Source organism: Sphaerodactylus townsendi, linkage group LG05 (genome assembly GCF_021028975.2).
Source record: "Sphaerodactylus townsendi isolate TG3544 linkage group LG05, MPM_Stown_v2.3, whole genome shotgun sequence".
Taxonomy (NCBI): domain Eukaryota; kingdom Metazoa; phylum Chordata; class Lepidosauria; order Squamata; family Sphaerodactylidae; genus Sphaerodactylus; species Sphaerodactylus townsendi.
This window is the reverse complement of record NC_059429.1, coordinates 24,493,718-24,508,081: the sequence shown is the minus strand read 5'-3', so window position 1 is coordinate 24,508,081 and position 14,364 is coordinate 24,493,718. Positions and strand designations below refer to the sequence as shown.

General features: G+C 46.2%; 1 protein-coding gene across 1 annotated transcript in view; it reads left to right on the top strand.

Moving 5' to 3' along the window:
* The first annotated feature begins 6,991 nt into the window (after nucleotides 1–6,991).
* ABL2 (ABL proto-oncogene 2, non-receptor tyrosine kinase) overlaps nucleotides 6,992–14,364 on the top strand; it is a 28,597-nt gene continuing 21,224 nt past the window's right edge. Inside the window, exons 1-2 of the mRNA XM_048497818.1 lie at nucleotides 6,992–7,055; nucleotides 12,850–13,020. Of these exons, the coding sequence (XP_048353775.1) occupies nucleotides 6,992–7,055; nucleotides 12,850–13,020 (235 nt within the window). The remainder of the gene's footprint in view (nucleotides 7,056–12,849; nucleotides 13,021–14,364) is intronic.

The following is a 14,364-nucleotide window of genomic DNA, read 5'->3' as shown; positions in this document are numbered from 1 at the left end:
AACGCTCCATATTCTTAAATCTTCCCTCCAGCAGAGCTGATGGTGCAGCAGCTACTACATCTTGGTAGTAGCCAAGGCTCTCCTCTGGGTGGGATTAATCAGCAGACGAAGATATGCTGCCATAATTCCACGCTCGCATGGGATTAATAATGTAGTCGGAGAACAGGTTGTCTTGGCAGCACGAGTCAAATTATGAAAATCAAGATCCAAGAGCCTATTCTTAACTAGTCTGAAGGCTTCCACCTTTGTGAGCATAAGGAGTGATTCCAAGGGGAAACCAATAGCTTCAACCTTTCTAAAGATCAAAGTATACCATTCTGAAATAAAGTGATCTGATAACAGAGAGGGAATATAGCTACTGTCCTAAATATGAAGCTGAAAGGAAAAAGTTTCTGACAAAACGTTAAATTCGCCTCTTTTCCCGATATCACAAAATTAGGTTGTTTTTAAACAATTTAAATCAAAACTGTGTGGTAGATGTGGCAAAATTCTGTTTTGAAGTTTGTTGTAAAAGTTTTTAATAATGGGTGTGTGGCTTACGGACTGTTAAAGTCAAATAAACTATGAACTATGCTATGAGGAAGTGGGGGGTAGGGGGAAATCTTCCCAAAAGCATTCAAGTTGGGGCAAATAACTGGTGCAGAAGGTATAAGGTTCTGTAACTACAAACACATTATACACTCATGTGACCATCACTGTCACGCAACATTGCATTTATTAAAATGACATGAGTTTGTTTCCTGATTGTTGGGCTACATTGGAATTGCATCACAGCATGGCGAATGAGGGCAACAATAATGTTTCTTTACAATGTTTTCGTAATGAAATATAACACAAAGGTTTCATTACATATTTTCCCCATAGTTTTAACAGTTAATTTTGTGTCTTTCCCCCTTGCCATTGACAACAGCAACAGAGTTAGTTTCTACACCATAAATGATTAGACTTTCTTGAGAGCAGGGCAGATCACATGACAAGCAGGGCTCTGGCGTGCAACATGTTCTCTGGTGCAGACTATTCAGTCTATACTTTGCTGTCTTTTTCAGAGATATCTGGACCAATGAGCACAGAAATAGCATGCAAGCAATTAAAATCATACCATAATAATGAATTAAAGTAAATCCGCTCAAGAGTGTACTGAGGCAAACAAGAGTTCGTTGATCATTTGTGCCAGTCAATCCTCTACAAGAGGCCCTTGTTGCATGGGCAGAACAGCAAGAGTAGCCATCTTCCACACCCTCACAAACAACAATGCTATACAGAATACTCTTCAGAAGACAAGAGGTCAACTACAGTATACTGGACAGTGAAACTGCAGGAACCTTTACAAGGAAAAGCCAGGAGCGATCTATTCTGGCAGCAACTGCAAGCTGTTCCAGGGACAGTGTGACTCAGAATGTGAGTGAAAAAGGAAGTGCTCCGGAGGGCAAAGGGCAGAAACAATCACTGTCACATACAAAAGGAGCAGCGTCAAAACTTCTATACACATCATCACAGACAGAATCACAGTTGGACGGAGATGAAAAATTAAAAACAAGGAAGGAATGGAATACATAATTTAACATTTGGAAACACGGGGGAAACAGTGTGCTTAAATACACTGATTGATGTGAATGTGTTACTGTGAGTTGCCTCATTCTTTGTTATTTACAAAGTGGTTATCTGTTCCCCATTCAGTTTCAAAGATACTTTAAGGAAACCACTAGTGATGGAAGATAGTGTTTACCACTGCCTAGAGCCACACTACTTGCATTAATGCTTCTCGTTTCAAAGGTGGTTTGTACAGCAGAATGGATGCTGGATTAGGAATAATGTCCACACAAGGCTTGTTGCTTAAAAGAGTAGACATTTTTATTGTTAAAGAATTCCATACTATGATATGAAAGGAAGAACAAGCACCCAGCAATCTATCTAAGCTAAAATGAGGGGGTATGCTGAGAACACACCTTGTCCTCTTGAAGGTTAGATAAATAAGAAAAGGAGGCACCCATAAGAGAGGAAGTCCCTGAGAGTAGCAATCTGGGAAAACAAAGAGACAGGAGCAGAACAGACAAGAGGAAGGATCTGTTCACCTTGTTAGATCTACTGCCCCTCCTTGAAGTACTGATGTTCTTGGTACAAAGAGAGGTTGCATAGTCCTTCACTTTCAACAAATGAGCTTGTCTAAGTTTTAATAAGGGCCCGTTAACATTTCATAGGTAGTGCCATTTTATTATTTATGTTTTATTTTATAATTGTAAGCTTCCTCTGGTCACAAATGCAAGGCAACATAAATATATAAACAGACAATAAAATGGGGCCAATTACAAACAAGGTGTCCAGTGCACGATGGAGGCGAGTGTCCGTCGTGGCAAGATTTCTTGTATGGACGTATTTCCTCAAGCCCCGCTTCCACTTTCCTTTCTCTCTGCGGCAAAAGAGACCACTTCGAGTGTGACTTTAATTTGCTTCATGCCAGAGTGGGCAGATTTGCTGGTGAGCATGGCTTTGCCCTGGATATGTTCCCTTTGCCCACAGCCAGCCCACCTAGCTCCCTGCTTCCCACTCACTCACATTGCTGTACACACCTTCCCCTCACCCCCTCTTCAATGTTGCCAGCTACTTCCTGATTCTCTAAATGCTCATAACTTGATAACGATATATCGATATAATAGCAGAGGAACAGTACAAGCAGGGTCTCTTTTTGGCTCCACCCCCCTTCCCTGATCTACTTCTCCCCCCCCCCCCACAATGACTGGGACAGCCCCCACATCTCCCTTGCCCAGACTTGCAAGGGGGCTCCGGCCTGGGTGTTGGGGGAGGAGGGGGTTGTTTGTGCAGACACGGATCAGTTGGTCCATGGCCTGGGTGGTTGCTGTGGGTGGAGAGAGGCTGGGAGGGCTCGTTGGGCTCACGGATCAGTTGAGTGCTTACCAAGGGTGAACGGGAGGCCTTGCAGCCACAGATCAGCTGAACTGCTAGCTAGGGTTTAGTTACTGGGGGGGAGGGGAGGCCTTGTGTTACCTCTTGATGTTGGGGGAGAGTTTTGACGGCTTTGTCAGGCCATGGACCAGCTGCCCCGCACCCTGGAAATGGCCAATGGGCATGCAGGATGCACAGGGCATCCTGCACAGCAATTAGCTAAGAGTTCATCATTAGATGTTCAAACCCTTAGCCAATTATATCTTGTAAGACTAATATTTCAGAACACCTCTACACAGGGTTAACCTGTCCCAGAATTGCAGCAGAAGGCAGGAGAGAAGAAAACAGAAGCAGTGATAACAGAGATGTGCCTGCCAGGCTGGAAAGCCAGATAGTACTTGTTACTAGACTGATCTTACAAGTTACACAAATAACCCAAATCAACACATGTACCAATGCAAGAGTCCTGGGTGGCCCAATCCAGAACCCCCGGTAGCTTCTTGGTAGCATGGGGAGGTGAAAAAAAGCCTTCCTGCTGCCGAAAAGCCCTCCCTTGGGCCCAAAAAGATGGGCCTCCACTGGGTCCAAAAAAGCCCAATCTCCCAGTGCCAACATCCCTTTAGCTACTCAGGTGCAGAATGCCCTTCTTAGATCATGAAAATAAAACAATTTATTTTATTATTTTTATTTTTTCAATTTATATACCGCCCGATCCCCGGGGGGCTCCAGGCGGTGAACAACAGGAGCAATCATACAAATATAAATACATAGGCTCCATCCCATAAAATAGCTTAAAACTCATAAAAACAGCAAGTAACCATAATACATAATAAATAAATAGAAGGCGTCTGGCCCCAATTAAAAAACCTACCTCCCTGAGGGGGGGCCAGTGGGGCTCCCCATATGAGGGGGCTCCTCATATGAGGGGACCCTGATGTAACTGCCCCAGGTACAGAGCAGTGAGGGGGCACCATATTAGCGGCTGAACACTCCAAAGGCCCGGTGGAACAACACGGTCTCACAGGCCCCATGAACTTCACCAAGGTCCCGCAGGGCCCGGACAGTTGGAGGAAGGGTGTTCCATTCAGGTCAGGGCTAGTGCCGTAGCTGGCTCCTGGTCTGCGTGGAGGCCAGCCGCATCATGTAGTGGGGCCGGGGATTACCAGTGATTGGCCTCTGCAGAACGCAGAGGCCTAATTGGGACATATATGGGGTGATGCGGTCCCAAAGGTAACGAGTCTCCAGGTCGCGCAAAGCCCAAAGGTCAGAACCTACACCTTGAAGATGATTCGGAATTCAACCGGAAGCTGTAAAATGCAGCTGCCGCAGTCACAGGCTGGATGTGTTCTCTTCGAAGGCTTCCCGTGAGAAGCAGTACTGTCGCATGTTGGACCAGTTTTAACTTCCGAATCAAACCGCAAGGGAAGGCCGGGCGCACAATAGTCCGCAGCCCGGAGGTGGACCGCTGCATTGATCACAGTACAGATCCGCCTGGGAGAGGAAGGGAGCCAACCACCGGGCCTGACTAAGATGGAAAAACGCAGTCCGGGTTATATAGGCCACCTGGGTCTCCAATGAAAGAGACGAATCCAGGTGGACCCCAGACTGGGCGAATAGAGGAGGTCGGCGCCTAATGAGACCTCCTCCCACACCAAGGCTGGAAATCTCCAACCTCACCCCTGTAAGCTCCAGCCAGAGGATCTCCGTCTTCGATGAATTCAAAGTTGCAGCCTCCGCTCTGCTGCAACCAACCAGCTACCGGCTCCAAACAATGCTGGAGAGCCGCCGGGGCGGCAACCGCTTCCTCCATCAACAACAGAATGAGCTGAGTGTCATTAGCATATTGATGACAGATCAGCCTAAAGCTCCGCGACCAGCTGAGCAAGTGGTCGCGATATAGATGTTACAATAATAGCGGGGATAGCAGCGCTCCCTGAGGTACTCCGCACTGAAGCTGGCACTTCCTCTGGAGGCTTCATCCCTCGCGACCACACTTGCTGACTCCGGTCCCGGAGGAATGTGAGGCAATCCACTGAAGGACAGTGCCCTGAACCTCGGAAGCGCTGCCAGACGGTGGGTCAAAAGGTCATGGTCGGCTCATATCAAACGCCATGTAAGATCTAACAAAACCAGCAGCTCCGATCCGGCCGGGTCAAGCTGGATAATGGAGCTTATCTGTGATGGCGACAAGAGCGGTCTCATTCCCACGCCCAGCAACACGTGAAGCCGGACTGGAAGGGATCGAAGGTCGAAGGGCCATCCAGGGAAACCCTGAAGTTGCTCCAACACCACTCTCTCAATTACCTTCCCCAGAAAACGAAAGATTCGAGACGGGGCGGTAATTGGCCAGGATCACCTTGGATCTAACGATATCTTTTTAAGAGTATGCGGACCACTGTCTCCTTCAACCCATCCGGAAAGACCCCTTGCTCAAGGGAGCCATTGATGATATTCAACAGATGGGGTCGTAGAATTCACCCGGCAAGATTTTATGTTGGTGAGGGGCACGGATCCAGAGTGACAGGTAGTAGGTCTAACAGCAGCCAAGGTCCTGTCAACAGCGGCTTCGGAGAGCTAGGGAGAACTGGGGTCAAACTTGGGGTTCAAGATGGCAAGGGAGCTCTCCAGCCACTCAATTGTGGATAACGCATGGAAGTTGTCCTGGCGGAGCGACGCGACTTCTATCTGCAAAAAAGCTCATATGTTCGCCTCACAGCTAACAGCCAATTCCATCGTTGGTTTGTGGACCCCTTCCGATAAGGGGAGAGATAGTCAAGGACCCACTTATACCTAAATAATTGTGCCGGGCGCAGAGCTAGCAGACGCAAGAGAGGAGGGAGAAGAAAGCCCTCTTCGCTTCCTTCATTGCCATCTCATAGGCCTTCATAAACGCCCCAGGGATGTTCGCTACCGCTCCGCCACGAAAGATTTCCGGGCCACATTCGCTCTAGTCGCCTAAGGACCCGTTTCACCCATGCAGCTCCTCGGTATGCCAGGGAGCCTGCCGAACACGGGCTTAAGAGGACGCCGGGGAGCAACAGTCTCGATGGTATCGGAGAGCCGGGAATTCCAGTCCTCCACCTGCTCATCGAGTGTGCCATGGTTCAGGGTCCCAAGCAGAGCATTCAGGAAACCAATTGGATCCATAAGTCTCCGCGAAGCGGGCATAAATCAGCCCCTCGCCTAGATCGGTTTGGCGCGGCAGGTCCATTCGAACCTTCAGGGCGCAATTTGTCGTGACCATGGCACTCTGTCCATAGAGGATATGACCACATTAACCCCCAAACCGAAGACCAAATCCAGCCGCGGCACCGGCCCCATGAGTGGGGCCAGAGCTTAGCAAGGAGAGGCCCAGCGTCGCTTCTTTCATGGATGACATTTCCAGGGTCCAAGCGGCCACCGCGATGATGAGCGGTGCTCTGGCTATTGGACATTGAAGTCCCCCAGAATAATAAGTCTGGGGAACCACAATGCCCAGTCCGCCACCACCTTCCAGTAGCCGCGAGCAGGCTGTCCCCTGGTGCCAGCTAGGGCTTAATTGGTACACCAGGAGGACCGCTTATCCCTCTCCGCGGCCAACCACTCTAGGGTCGACACACTCCATGCCGGGTGATCTCTGGGATGGGGTCACCTGAAGGGAATAGAATCAATGGATGAACATCGCCATTAATTCCTCCCCGGCCCTGTGTTCGTATTGATGGAGACATCGAACCTCGGTGATGCCACTACTTAAGGCGACGGTTTCACCCTCGCGCACCCAGGTTTCGGTGATGCAGGCCAGGTCCATCTGCTGGGCTTCGAGATAATCTCGGAGTACAGCAGTTTTATTGTTGATGGACCTGGCGTTAATCAACACCAGCGACGAAGTAGAGTAACCCTGAACCTCGCCACCATCGTCCCTTGGGATAGGTCGGAGGTCAGAAGGCGAACGAACAAGGCAGCAATCTGAAAAAATACATACTGTGCATTCTCGAGCCAATGATAAGACCTATTGAAATACTTTGGTTTACACAGAAATAAAACTGCAGTCAGAAAAACAAGGAAGCATAACACAAAGAGAGTTTACATTTGTTACATTTCCCCAACAAAGATGCAGATGGAGCCTCTGGCAATATCTTTTAAGATCAACAATCCCTCTAAGACACGAAAAGCAAGTAAGTTCATAAATACTTTCTGTAGCACAAGGAGACTTTCTGCAATTACCCAAGAAGCATGAGATTCAATGAAAAAGAAGAGAAAGGAATTACACATGTAGCTCAGCTTACCAGATTTAATAGACCTGTCACTCCAACTTCCATCAATGGAAGACTGTGCCTGTTTCTTTACTATAGGTGCTGGACCAAGTATCTTCCTTGCCAATCTTATTCCATCCCGCCAAGATGACACACTTATATTGAAGCTTTCTAAATAAAGAACCAGGAATGATATGCAGATTGCTGTGCACCTTGGGTTTTGAACTATTAGGTATGATACAGCTGGAAAAAAATACCTTCAAACATTACAGTGTACACAAATTGGGTCTGGGTCCCCATCCTGTGTCAGTTGCAGTGGTGGGATCCAAAAATTTTAGTAACAGGTTCCCATGATGGTGGGATTCAAACTGTGGCGTAGCGCCAAGGGGGCTGGGCGGGGCAATCCATGGGCGTGGCCAGGCATTCCATGGGCGTGGCATTCCTGGGCAAGGCTGTGGCAAGGACACAGCCGCTGCGCCGGTCCTTGGGCGGGAAACGAATGCATGCAGGCGCAGGCTGCCACAGACGCTGGTGCACCTCCTGCTAGACTGCTTCAAGTTCTGCGCGCTACTGCTGAGAGGAGGGTGTAACTAAGGCAAAAATCATGTGGCTAAATCACCAATTAGTAACCCCCTCTCGGCACACACAAATAATTAGTAACCTACTCTTGGGAACCTGCGAGAACCTGCTGGATCCCAATTGTATGCAAGTTGTGGGTTCTCCTCAATTCCTGGGCACGTGGTGCCTGATTAAGAGCACAATCATAGAGCATGTAGAGAACGGCCTTCAGCATTCCTCCATGCCACTTTCCTAACCTGAAACAAGCCAGATGGCACTACGAGGCCTCTTGGGAAAACCTGTGTATCTCAGGGACCATGATGGTTTCCACAAATACGATAAAGCAGAGATTGTTTCAGAGGAGGGACAACATATTTCACGGAGTAAGTGCTGATCCAAAAAAAAGAGATTTAAATTGGACCCTCTTTAAAAAGAAAGGACAGGCAAAGCGTATGCTTAAAAGCAAGACTAAAAATTCACCTGACTTGGAACCATGACTTGGTAGCTCTGTCACTCTCTGGACTTTATGCACTGTTCTGGCGGCCTTTTTCTTCTTCCTTTTTTTAACAGGTGTGTCCTTCGCAACAGAATCCTCCTCTGAAAATCAGAATAATACATATTCACAAATGCCTTTCAGTTATTGTTTACTACCGACATTATTAAAACTGGGGTAACATACCTTTCTAGATTTTGGGTCGGTAGAAAATCATTTGGGAGTGACTGGAAACTCTTCAAGAAATTAAAAGACTGCTGCAATGCTGCTGCAATAACTTGCGTATTCTTCCTTTGAATGTCATAGCAGCAGCGTCTCCTTTTTGCAAATAAGACGGTTAGCACAATCGCCCTTTCCCATTCTCTTCCTCTTTCATGCATGCTCAGACACACTTTTGCTGTGGGTGGGAAAGCAACATTCTACTGTCTTCCCCTTTGCATTAAAGCTGCTATTTGCCTCTTTCAGAGTAAACACAGAGATAACTCTACATTTTCCTCTGCAGGGGAAGTTACAGCTGGGGAGGCAGAACAAAAAAAGGAAAGCTTTCCATAGGCGTAGTTGTCCTGGGATGTGAGGGGGCTCAAGCCCCAGGCACCACTCAAATTGGTGACGTGGGGGGCGAATTTGGCCACTCGCCCCCTGGGGGGGGTAAGTTGAATATGGCTGTGAAAGCCTTCGACAATAGATTGTAGTGATGTTCACATAAAGCAGATCGGATCTGGCTAATGCTCTCACTAGTTAAGTGTGCAGTTAATTTACTGCAGTTACTTACATAGTTGCCCTTGGTTTTAAGTATTAATTGTCTGTGCAACTAAGGAAAATGGTTTTGTAGTGCAGTGTCTTATATTCTCTGCTCTGTCATATATATATATATATTTAACTTTAATTGTTTTAAAGTACTAAGAATTTGTATTGTGGCTTGTCCTTCCACTTACTCTGTTTTCAATCCTCCTATCATTCTCTGCTAGGTTTAAATGTGAAAATCCTATCAGAGATGTATACTTTTATAGTAAGATTGGTAGTACTTCTATTTCCTCTGAGCAAGATGTGGCAAAAGCAATCTTCCACCTGTATTCAGTATTAGGAAAAAGGCTGAGGGTGGAGATATAGAAGTGCATTTATTAGGATGGAGGTGATAGTCCTGATATAGAGTGCCACTAGTGAAAAATTTACGGTCATGTGTTAGAGTCTGTCAGGAATAACTCTGATCTAACTGTTCTTTCTCAAATGCAAAGGGGACAACTCAGATGATCCCTTGAGGTCCCTTTTAAAACTTGGCATGCTAATAAATTACCGGTATGTACTCTGAAATGCTTCAGTACTAATCTTTTATGTAACTGAATTGCAGTTCTCTGACAATTTTATATTGGAATAGTTAGCAGTGAAAAGTCAGACTAATTGTGGCTGATTTCTCAGCTCTTGCAGTGTGGCTTGAAGCTCTGCACATCTTCCTGAAATCCTTGATCCTGGTATGGCATAGCACAGAACTCTGTGGGCAATGCTATAAAACTAGCAGGAGTAGGTGGATAGTACTGCCACTTTCATTGGGACCCTATGTGTCTTTCATGTGTGTTGCTGTGACCAAGTTGCATGTGGTCCACCTGTTGATGTGTGATTGGTACTTGAGTATGCTTTAGCACTGAACCAGTCCTGGATTTGGGGCATTGTGAAAGGGGGGCAGTTAGCACCCTTTCTTGCTTCTTGCCCTTTCTACCATCAGTGCTGCTGCCTGTTTCCTGCCCCCCAGTTCTGTCTTGCTGCTGCCATCTATCATGAGATGAGAAGCAGCAACTGCTTGCTGAGCAGACCCTTGAGGGCAGCCTTCAACAGGTGCTCTGTCCGTCTACCAGATGAATTGGCTCACCATTAAGGTTATGATGATGACAGTGACTTATCCATATGTCAGATGGGGGCAAATCTATTTAAATGATTGCGAGTCTTTATTAGGGAATAAAGTTGAAGCCTGTTCTGGCAATTCCTGCCTTAATTTGGATTTTGCTCCTCTTTTTTAGAAGTTGTAAGCTGTAAAACAAAGGAATAGCTGAACGTTCCTTTTCCCAGATTGCAGAGACTTCGGTCAGTACCAGCATAACTGGATCATCACTGCACTGAGAGATCTCATTCTGCATACACGTACCATATCTCAGTTCTAACAGCTGAGTTTCACCCTGCATGCTGAATTCTTTAACCATAGAATTTTAATTCTGAATGTGGCATACATTTTGCAGTATGCAGGCTTGATGCCATCTGCTTAATATATCTCTCCCCTTTTTTCTTTGGAAGGTCTCAGGCGGAGGGGTGAAAGCCTGGACCCTGTCCGCCATTACGGCGTGGTCGGGGCTTGAAGGGAGGGGGAATCCCTGTGACAAGATCAGGGAATCCCTCCTGTGGCAGTGAATACTGCTCTGCTCCAAGGCAGGGAAAAAAGGACAAAAAATAAACAGAAATAAACTAAAAAAGCCTATATTGGCCCTAGAGCCCAATAAGGACCTGCTCTCCCTGCTGAGGCAGGAAAAATACTGGGGATCAAGATGGATGCCCAAGCCTTCTTCAGGAAGTTGCAAGATTTTTAGTTCCTGCCTCCCTGAGAAAGGGTTGGGAAATCACACATCCAATCCAAGATGCCCAAAGTCACCTCCAGGAGAACAGGGAGATGAAGGAAGTCACAGGGTGGAGCCATAATGTATGGAAGGAAAGAGACAAGGGGTGAGACTTTGCTAACAGCTGTGTTAGGTTTGGTGGCCGACTACCTAGAGAAATGTGGTAACTCCAGAGTATGGGATAGTGACTCTGCAGTATGTGCTATAATTCATACACATCACTCCAGTACTTTGTTGTGGGGCTTACCTCTAGTTTATCACACCAGAATGAGGCAACTGTAATATGAGACAGGCAAGCAGCAATCCAGGCCTGCTTCTAATAGCTAGGAATATCTGTTTACATGGAAGAGCGGACCACTCTGATTGGGAAATTCCTGCAGATTTCAGAGTAGGCCCTGAGGAGGGTGGAATCTGGTGAGAAGAAAAAGAGTTTGGATTTATACCCCCCCCCCTTTCTCTCCTGTAATAGACTCAAAGGGGTTTACAAACTCCTTTCCCTTCATCTACCCACAACAGACACCTTGTGCAGTAGGTGGGGCTGAGAGAGTTCTGAGAACTGTGACTAGCCCAAGGTCATCTGGCAGGAATATAGGAGTGGGGAAACAAATGTAATTCACCAGATAAGAATCCCCCGCTCATGTGCCAGAGAGGGGAATCAAACCCGGTTGTCCAGATTAGAGTCCACCTGCTCTTAACCACTACACTTCGCTGGCTTAAGTGGGATATAATGCCATAAACTCCCACCCTCCCAAGCTGCCATTTTCTGTGTTAGAGCTGATCGGTGTCTAGAAAGATTTCACTTGGAATCGCATACTCCAGCGGTGGTGAACCTATGGCAGAGGTGGCACTCAGAGCCCTTTCTGTGGGCACATGTGCACAGAGTTCATCATGTGGGGGGGGGGGGGCGGAAAATCACCCCCCTACACACACACATCTAGGCTAGCCTGGGCACGATCCTTTACCTGGGAGTAAGCTTGGTTGCTGGCAATGGGGCTTGCTTCTGAGTAAACCCTCCTAGGGTCGTGATTCACCCATTTGTAGCGTTGCACAGTTGCTTCACCAAGCTTACTCCCAAGTAACGTGCGCCTCGGAGCCACCCATGTTTTCTAAACTAAAACCTCGGTATTCAGGTTAAATTGCCATGTTGGCACTTTGCGATAAATAAGTGAGTTTTGGGTTGCAATTTGGGCACTTGGTCTCAAAAAAGTTTGCCATCACTGGCATACTCTGTTCTCAGAGCTCATTCTTCTCTAGGTTCCTTATAAAGCACCTTTGTTGAAATATGGGGGTAAATGAGATGTATGACCTCCTGAAGCACATGTAATTATCATTTTTTTCTTGGTGAATCTGATCAGCTCTTTCTGCATGTGCTCTCGTTAACTTCCAGGATGTAGTGTCATTATGTTAACACATTTTCCAAAATACTGGTCTGTCTTCTCTGTCTGTTTGTATTAAGTATTTTTTGTGGGCTGCAGCCACATGCAAAGGCTTGCTCCTACCTGGAGTCATCATCATCATGAGATGATGGCTTTAATCTCTTACATAAAATTATTGCTTATATTAATCTCTTATATAAGATTATCGCTACTTTCCAAATAGTGTGATAGTCTGGTTGCTCAGCTGGTGTTTTAGAACTAGTGTTTTAGAACTAGCTTTTAGAACTAGCTTTGGAGGGGAAGCTTCTGACTGTAAATTTGGGGATGCCATTAAAGGTGGGTGTCACAGTTCTGATCTGTGAGGAGTCTTCACATAAAAACGCTACTGAAGTGAACATGAGTTGTGTATGAACAGGTACTCCCCATGGATTATATGCTGTGCATCGTCTGTCTCCCACTTGGCTATCCAGTTAGTTGGTAGAGTTTTCAGGGACATTGTGGTATGTTAATTAGTAGGGAGGAATGGTTCCATTTGAGTGGGGCTTTTGGTTGCAGTTGTCTTCAAGTTATAATGTCGAATTTTGCTTTTGGCTTGGACAGCTCCTAGGTCTTGATTCATGCTGGTGGTGGCATGTCCTGGATGTGAATGCATATGGAAGCTAAACATTGCTTTTTTTACCCTCCCCCAGAGGCTCTGCACCGCCCCTATGGTTGTGACACTGAACCCCAGGCACTGAATGAAGCCATCAGGTGGAGCTCCAAGGAGAATCTGCTTGGAGCCACTGAGAGCGACCCCAATCTTTTTGTTGCACTTTACGATTTTGTAGCAAGTGGTGACAATACACTCAGCATCACCAAAGGTAAGCCTTACTGTTTCCTTTCTGGGAGAGGGTGTGTATAAAGGGAGATAACATGGATTTGTGCCAGCCGGCATGGCTGATAGTGGAGTTTGAGGAAGAAAGAGGCTGTAGCAGTAGCTTGTTACAGCCATGCAAGAACAGGGGTTCTTTAAATAAGCAGTCAGGGAAATAAACCTTAAATACACAGCCAGGGGGAATGTACCAAGGCCTTTGATATATCTACACTAGAGCATGGGAAATACATAAGACGAGCTTGATCTCTTAACACAACAAAGCAAATATGTTATAATAGGCATCACTGAAACCTGGTGGGATGAGTCTCATGATTGGAATGTAATAATTCAGGGGTATAACCGATTTCAGAGAAATATACCAACTAGGGAAGAAGGAAGAGTAGGATTATATGTCAGGAGTGATTACACATGTGAGCAGCTCCATGATTTAAATCCTGGAAGGCAGATTGAGAGCATCTGGGTAAAAATTAAGGGAGAGAGAAACAATAGTGACCTAATTGTGGTGGTTTACTGCAGACCCCCAAGCCCAACTCAAGAGTTGGTTGATGTCTTCCTGGAACCAATGACCAAACTTTCAGAAAGGAGAGAAGTGGTAGTGATGGGAGATTTCAATTATTCTGATTGTTTTATACTTCTGCAGCAAGTTCCCTGTTTTGTGAAATAAAATGTATTTTACATAATGACCCAAACAGCATAAAATAGATACTTATACAGGTAACCTAGTTACTTCACTGTCCCTAAGATGTCATTGCTGTGATCCGTTCAGTTTCTCATGGTACAGCAAAGCCCTAATATTGAGTGCCTTTATTATGGTGAAGAGTCATTCGCTATTAATCCAACCCCACCCCCTGTGATTTCATGGTGTCAACTGAATTCCAAAACTCTTCTGGAACCACAGTATCTCAGTATAGGTCAGCTTGGCCACTGAGATCTCTGAATGATTCACAAATTTAAAAACAGTTAATGTACAAATCAAAACACTTTTAAAAAGAAAAGAAAATTCAAACGCTCTCAAGAAGTACAGAAACAATCAGATTTTAAAAAACGACCTCAGCTTCCACATAGTAGTGTTACATATTAAAATCCCTTTCCTTCCATCACAGGAGTTCCTTCCTGTATATTTGCTATTTGGGCAGCAGTGCGGAACACCTTCCTTTGCCCAATCTTGCTGACCTCCTTTTCAATGCTGAAGACAGAACTTTTTTCTGGGGCCTATACTGGTTATACCAGGGGTAGGGAACCTGCGGCTCTCCAGATGTTCAGGAACTACAATTCCCATCAGCCCCTACCAGCATGGCCAATTGGCCATGCTGACAGAGGCTGATGGGAA